The 8,038-nt window shown below is 42.1% G+C and overlaps 1 protein-coding gene across 2 annotated transcripts; it reads right to left on the minus strand.

Moving 5' to 3' along the window:
* Positions 1–2,414: 2,414 nt before the first annotated feature.
* Positions 2,415–6,950, minus strand: CH25H (cholesterol 25-hydroxylase). 2 transcript variants are annotated; one of them, XM_075107847.1, is made up of 2 exons: positions 6,897–6,950; positions 2,415–3,903 (listed from the first exon to the last, which is right to left on the minus strand). In XM_075107847.1, the coding sequence occupies exon 2, from the start codon at positions 3,855–3,857 to the stop codon at positions 2,961–2,963; it is 897 nt and encodes a 298-aa protein (XP_074963948.1). In that variant the 5' UTR covers positions 3,858–3,903; positions 6,897–6,950; the 3' UTR covers positions 2,415–2,960. The 2 variants fall into 2 exon arrangements, with proteins under 2 accessions (XP_074963948.1, XP_074963947.1); XM_075107846.1 differs by lacking the exon at positions 6,897–6,950 and adding an exon at positions 4,941–5,061.
* Between the last annotated feature and the right edge of the window lie 1,088 nt (positions 6,951–8,038).

An 8,038-nucleotide genomic window follows, 5' to 3' on the forward strand; every position in this document is an offset into this window, starting at 1 on the left:
GGTAAAGACCATGGGGAAATGCAAATATGGGAAGTAACATCTGTAAAATACTGCTTTAAAATCTCAGCACCATCAATACACAGAAGTCGCTGTGCTCTCACGCTCAGTGGCACGGTATATGCTGAACTTTCAATGAAAACAGGAAAAAAAAGCCCAAGCCTTATTTGCTTTACCTTTATTGTATGTTTTTGCCTATGTTTTGCTTTTTGTTGAATTGAAAAGGCCTGAAGTTACATGTTTGTCTGGGTCTTCTGCTCATGAGTTTTTCTCATCCATACAGCTAAAGTCATATTATAGTACACTGTTACAGAAAGTGCTTCCAAGGACACACAATACAAAAGTGGTTTCAATCCCTCACGGTTTAGAGCCTAAGTTACCTTCAAAGTATTGGAAAAATAGGGACACGGCATGCTGGGGTTATGCCATGATGACAAAGTAGACATATTTCTAGCACGGAGTTCTAATAGGCCATTCCAGACATGCACTAGTCAAATCTTTTGACAGCTATGGCTTTTTTCCGTTTTGTGGTTTTTTTTCAGTATTCCATATTCATGCAACAACGAGCCTTTAAACTGAGATTCCAGGTCTGATTGGCAAGAGACTCAGTACAGAGGTAACCTGGGGGAAAGCACATATTTGAGGAAATGCATGGGGTGCGCCTGAAGTCATGCAAACGTTGAGGATGTGAGGGAGAGAGGAGCACACAGGGTCACCATGCAGTACCTTGCCTCCTTCTGTCGTCATTTTGGTCATCCTCTCCCCTGTCGCGCTACACTGTCACCGCCAAATCAGACCACCTCACTTGACTTGACAAGAACAAGCATAGTTTTGCCTGCAGCTGACTAGGACTCCTTCTTCAGTAGTAACGTAGGTACTATATCAACTCTTAAACTGCCAGGAAAAAGGGGAATAATCACCATGGGTTCAGCCTTTCTCGTGGGATTTACTCACAGGCTTCCTATAGCACCGTACCCAAGTACCAGTTAGCCTTAACCTGGCTCGCTTACAGAGCCAATAGTACATGAAACAGATTGTTATAGTGTGTAGTTACAATATAGAGTTACAGTATAAGGTATAACTCATTGAAACCACAGAGCACCCCCATCAGATGCTCAGTATTTGCCAAGATGAATTAACTGGGCTTTCTAGAACTGAGAGGGTAACTTTGGGATACCTCAAAATGGCTAAACAGCTCAGAGAAATCAGAGGCTGTGTTTTGCCTCCTGCATTTGGCAGGAAAAAAGAATACTTCTTTCTCTTTGTAGCACACCCCAAAATTCTTAAAATTATTATAATCATGTAGATGGGGAATTCTGTCTTTCAGCTGAATAGATGCATGGCAGAAATTCCAGTTCTGTATTCTTCTGAGCCTCAGTTTTTGCTCTCAGGATGTGTCATGTTTTTACCACTGAAAAGAAGAGTTGCTTTTCTGTGATATCCAGAAAGAGTAGTTATGTATTAAGACTGCGGCATTTCCTACTATTTATGAAGGTGTTTATGAAAATTTTTTCCTGTTATCAAAAAGACGCAGTGTCCAAAAGTGCTGCTCCCTTTATAAGTTCACATTGTCAGGAATACTAAGGGTCCTCTATTCCCGACAAACAGCCTCTGCAAGGTCAAACAACCCTCTAGACACAACGCAATGACAAAGACATTTTTGGGTGATGATGCGTAAGCGTTCGTTTCAAGCTTTCCACATTACTTGCACTTTTTCTGCTCCCATCACTGTCCTCAGAGATTTATTAGCAATACAACACAGAAGATGATAAGCATTAAAATGTTACGTCGTGGACATAAGCAGCCCACGTGGATCTCTGCTGAACGAGACACGGGAAACCTGCTTCTCTCTTCGGGCTGGTTTTTCCCAGTGTGACTTCTGTGAGACTACATGGCAATGCTGTGCATGTAACTGTTCTTCTAGCACCGTGTAGCTGTTTCCTTCAGTGGATTAGGGTCCTGAAAGCTTTGGTTCTATTCCTCTAAAATCTGCTTGAAAGAATCACCTGTTTTGCAGAAACCCTCTTTATATTCCTTGCCAGGTTTTTGCACGCAAGTAACAATTAATTGATGTGGTTGTGAAGGATCGATGATCCCTTTTATTAAGGGGATGCTCTCACACCATAAATTTAGTGAAAATTATTCAGGCTTCTCACAAATGTAATAATAAAATTTCACCATGGCTTTCTTAAACTGCTTTCTTCAATATTCTGTTTCTACAAAATTGAAAACTGTTTAAAAATAACATGATTTTGGGGAAGAAGCAAATGGTTCACTTTTGAAATAACATGGCAATATTTTAATAAGGAAAGTCTGAAATGCTGACACTCAACGACACCTGTGCAAAAGGAATCATAGCTGTTCCTAATATGAACAGAGGAATGAATAAAATGAAATAGAATATCATTTTTAAAGAATTATCATATTTATTTTCTATTAAAAACAGACAGTACACCAAGGTTTAAAACATAAATATCAAAATTATTGTACACTTAGTCAACTAGCTTTGTTTGGCAGCAATATTTTACAACATCATTGTGCAATAATATGCTCTGGCAGATTAAACTCCACATAATCCGTGATGTGTACCTTTTCTGTTTACATCGTAAATCACCCTACAACAGTAAGATAATTGTTCTGGCGTATGTATAAAACATCATACAGTGATACAGTACATGCTTTATGAAAGCTGGAAAGAAGGAAAGAAAAGAGAATATCTCTTAATGCTTCCCTTACTTGACTCAAACAAATTTAAGCAACAGATATTTACCCTCCCATTTGCTCTCATTTAACACAGGCAGTTCCAAGTATACATACAAATACACATATATTAAGAGGATTTGTTTAAATAGCTATTGCTTTTATAGGCGGCTTCAAATACATAAACATGTGTATGTCTTTGAAAAATTAACGTCCCAGCTTAGTCTATTAAAAAATAAGGGTTCATCCACAGGTGAATATCCTTAATTAGAATGCGATTCTGTGAATGTCCCGAAGACTTTGTCCCAGTGGGTGAAGTAAGGAGCATAGTTTGATTTGAATTTCAGATGATGGAGATCATGATGTGGTGCTCCTCCATACAGACCGAACGGCACAAGTCGGTGAGTTGACCACGGAAGGTCGTACCCTGAATGGTCCTCCACTGACAGCCAAATGTTTGCCAGGAAGAAAATCATTTCTGTCAAAGGATGGCATCCGAGGAGCAAAGGGTTAAACGCAGCAAAAAATCCCAGTGACAGCAATTCCCATACACTGGAATACTGTGTAGTAAGAGCAAAGGTTGACACATGCTTGTGATGCACCTTGTGGAAGGTCTTGTAGAGCCAAGGCACCTTGTGATGAAGCAAATGCCACAGGAAGTACTCAAAATCAAACAGAAGCAGGCAAACTACTACTTCCAGCAGGACCTCAGGCAGCTCTGGAGCTATCACTGGTAGATTCACTGGTCTCCAGTACCAGTGGAGAAATGTCACCGGGAAGATCAAAACAGCATGGTGGTACATGCTCTGAATAATGCAAGGCACCATCATGCCAAGAGTCGGGGAGTTCAGCGGCTGGATTTTGTATTTTCTCAAGTTTGGTAGTTTAGTGCTTAAAAAGTCCAGTGCAATATAAGGAAGACAGAAGGCCATGTATGCTGTGAAAGAAAACAGCACTGGAAAAAACGGTGACTTGATCAATGGCTCCTTTGCTGTGACAAAGTCCCAAAGAGGCTGAAGGCACAACCTGTCCTGCTGCCCGTCCATCGCGTAGCTGAGCAGCACTCTGTCTGGCAGGCTGCAGTTCATGCTGATTGCGGTCTGAGAGGTCTGTAAATCCTGCACGCCTTTATCTAGCCTGCCCAAGCCTGCTCCGCCCATCTGAAGTCCTTAGTAATACACAGCCTTAAAGAGGAAGCTCCTGTTCCTGTTATACAGAAATCCATTAATGCGTTTAACTAATGCATTTAGTTAATGCATGTAATGCATTACAACCTCAGAACAGAATTGCCAAGCCAGAGCAATCACTTCAGCTCTGTGAGAGACTTGGGCAGTAGGAAAGATAAGCAGAAATGCAGAGCTCTAACACTGGAATTCAGAAAAAAAGAGTAGGAATGTTTTCTACTCCACTTACACACTTGAAAAACTGCTGTCTCTTACTAATTTTAAATTGTGTCATCCTTTGTTATCTTTTTGCCTTTTTAGGTAAGGAAATACAACCTACCATAGATTTTTTTAAATGTGACTGCCACCGAAGATGTATGTACACTTAAACCCCAGGTCTGACCTGTGGATGTTTGGTGGGTAATGGATGTGTGCCATGCATTTTCTTAATGATCCCTTGGGTATACGACAGGCCAAGTCAAAGCCCTAAGGAGACCTACACTATGCTTCCAGTCTGAACGTGGTGGCTGTGACTTATCTCCATCTCCTTTCGAGGTTGTGCTCTCCTTAATGCTCCTGCATCAACTTGGCGTGGCAAAATCCACCTGACTTGACTAGATGCAAAATTGAGCCAACAACGTTTGAAGAACAAAATATCCCCCCCAGCTACCGGGAATAACACAAGGTAAAATCTCATTACACTTCTGAACAGATACTTAGTGACAAGTGTTACTGCATTATCACAATATTCACTCCACATCTCAACAGCGCTTTGAGCAAGATGATGTGGAAATCATCCTTTACCCAAGTATCAAACTACCTCATGCAATTAAAAGATCCACTGGTTAGACCTACGTCCTTTAAAGGGTCCTGCTTTGACCACAGGCAAGCACACGGCAGACAGAAGCTAGCGGGCTTGACTCCCAACATCCCTAATTTGCTAAAAGTATTTAGGAGTAAACGATGGAGGTTTTGATTTAGCCACTAAGACATCACTTCTTTTGTGCTTTTAGAAAAAGACAAGCAAAGCTTTGAACATTTAGGGAACCGGAGCTTGTGATCAGCTTCCTATGAACTCACCTCCTCTGTAGGTACAGCATTTGTTCTAATACTGGAAATGAGCTCAACTTCCTGGATGACTTTATTAGCTTGTTCAGACGATTTCAGTTCTTTGCCATTCAGAAAAGAAAACTGATGGGGGGAAACAGGAGGCAGAATTGATTCTCAATAATTAAGAACAATTAATCAGCAGTGACCTTTTCTGAACTATGCCTGGACTTCTCCTAATAGTTAAGTTTGCCTTCAGCCTCAACTCTTTTCTTTTTCAAGAGACTCTGCTCTTAAGGAAGTGCAGATTTTGCTCTTTCCTTAGACTTCAAGGAGTTTACTGAAACAGTAACATTATCTGTGCTATTATTCAGGCAACCAGAAGTTCTTTGCTGGAGACAGGTACGGTATGGCCTTCATAGACTCTACCCGTTGCATATACATTTCAGAAATAGGTTCAGATTCTCGGATGTTGTGAGACTGTTCTGTTGAACTCAATTAATTCAGACTGTTGAATGTAGTGAAACTAAAACCCCACGAGAGACACTAATTTAGTGGATGAGGATCTATATCCAATAGTCTCATTTCAATCTTCTGGTTGTATTCTATCCTGACCTCCATTTCAAATAAGGACATGAAAAATGCATTCGTAACTCAATCACCATCTGGGTCTGAAAATATTCATGTGAGAGGTGTTTTCTGTTGATTTATGTAGTTACAACCAAAAATTAAGCCTCCCAGATGGGATACGTGATTCTCTATTTTATTAGAATTATGCAGGGACTAAATTTATTCTATAATGTATTCCAAATCTGCCTAAAGGGAGATTGACAGAAATTGCTCAGCTGACCTAAAGACTCTCCTTCGACTAATACTTAATAGCTATGTGAAGCCTCAAGAAATTTTAGGACCACTGCCACCTATAAGCTAGAATTTAAGGAAGAGGCATTTTGCCCGCAGATTAGGTCATAGAAAAATAGTCTTAAGTCCCTTAAGGAAAAATAATGGGATTCCGAAGTCTTATTACTAGTCTATCCTGCAAAATAAAGCCCAAGGAAGGCGAGAAGAACTTACCTCGTCGCCTGGCGCAGCCGGCTGTGCTCTGCACCCCATCTGCTGGTGCTCTGCAGGATGGGCGCTGCTGACAAGGCTTACCTCCCCTGGGTACCGAGTCAGGCTCAGCAAGCGAGCATGCTTAGAGAAATGAACCCTTGTGCATCAGGCAGGGCAAACCGTTATTCTCCAGAAGCCGAGTTCAAGCCGTTTGCCTTAGCCACCAAAAGCACTTACCACATATTTGCGCTCTGCTAGCTTGGGTTTCTTTGTCAGCGCAGGGTACAGTGTGAAGAAAAGACGAAGTGCACACAAATCCTTTCTGTTCTTAATTCAGCAATGCAACCCCAGCTTTTTTAACTCAACTTAAAATGCTGCCAAACTTCCCCATGTGTTACAAGACTCTAACGGGTCTCAAAAAATCAAGACTCCTGCTACAGCGTTTAGGTTGAAGGGCACATAGTTTGGAATGAGGCCCCGCAAAGGGTCTTAAATAGATTCCACATGAGCGCAAGACGCAAGCACCTACCCCCAAGCTGCACTGTTAGGTACAAGCTATAAGGTAAACAGCAAAACGCTAAGTGGGTAGGAAAATGAGGAAAAGTTAGCAGGAGGGAAAACCAGGATCAACATACTGAAACTAATGTCGCTGCAGCAGAGGCAAAAATCTCTTTTTCCTTCCTCCTCTTCTCCCCGTCTCTTTGGTAGGATTTCTGTCATACCAGAGATAAGGCAACATCCCAGTGCATGCGGAGCTTTCTACCAGAGAAAGGGTGTCGGGATAGAGGGTTGATAACTTGCTCAGGATAGCAGCAGGGAAGCAGGATAGTAACCAGAGCAAAGGAAGGCAGAGGCAATCCCTTCTCTCATTTTGCAAGAAATTGTTACCATGCTGGAAAAACACAATAAACCTGAGGTCCTCACATCCTGACTCACCTGACTGCAAGAGCCTGAGTGCAAGGAGACACACTGTTCAGCAGTACTCCTGGCAGCTCTGCGAGGGGGCTGCTCTAAGCAAGCTGCTTTTGCTGTCCCGGTGCTGGGCTGCAGCAGCCTCTCCGCATGCAACAGCACCTCCCAGCGCAGAAACCCGCTGCCAACAGCTCTTCTCCCCACAGCTCCAAACCAGCCTGCCTCGGGCTTCGCTGGAAGAACTGCTTTAGAAGTAAATATTTGCTTTCTGTTATTGTTACAGCTATCAGGAAATACTTCTTAGACTCTGTTGAAATTTTCAGGGATCACAAAATACACGCTGCTTTGCAGCAGGGCAAAAAGTTGGTAGGCATAGATCTGTCACAGGCCTTATAGGTGTAACAGGTTGGGAGGGAAAGAGGGAGCTTTGCCTGTTTACGTCTTTTCAACCTATGTTTAGGTATACTGAGATTCAAGTCCAGGATCTGAATCCGCAGAAGGGACGTGAGCCTCTGCCCCTCGCGTCCCAGGTAAGCAGCTTGAACACTGAGCCCGTGGGTATGCTGAGTACTTGAGGGCGAAGAACACACATTCCTCTCCAGTTTTGATGGAAAACTTCAGCCTAAACACAAAATACATTTCTCAACAGAACTAACACGTTTTCTTAATCAAAATATTTTCATATCAACACTCCACAACCCCAGCCAAGCTTCACTGAAAAACTCTCCAGCCAGCATGGGAAGAAAGCTTAATCTAAGGTCTTTCTAATGAATTCCTAACAATGGCTGGGGATGGAAAGCTGAGCAAATTGTTAATTCTCAAGCTTCACCTTACCGGGATCAGTTTTCAAAATAATAACCATCAGGAAAAGATCCTAAAATTCTTTCATTCAGAATTCGTAATTCAGTAGCGAGAAATGGATCTGCATCCTCTACAGCTACCCATTCATCATTTCTGGAGTCAGAATGCAATAGACACTTTCAGCTCAGTATCCTCAGAAAACACGACTTAGGCAATCGTGTTACAGGCGTGGCTGCTGTCCATCCAACCTTCGCAATTTTGGATTTCATTGATGATTTCAGTGATTTTGTTTATATAAAGCTATTTGAGAATAGGCTACTGGAGAAGAGAGGCCATTATTAGCATGCTTGATGGGCAATGGTGCA

The sequence above is a fragment of the Phalacrocorax aristotelis genome, chromosome 12 (genome assembly GCF_949628215.1).
Source record: "Phalacrocorax aristotelis chromosome 12, bGulAri2.1, whole genome shotgun sequence".
In the NCBI taxonomy this organism is placed as follows: domain Eukaryota; kingdom Metazoa; phylum Chordata; class Aves; order Suliformes; family Phalacrocoracidae; genus Phalacrocorax; species Phalacrocorax aristotelis.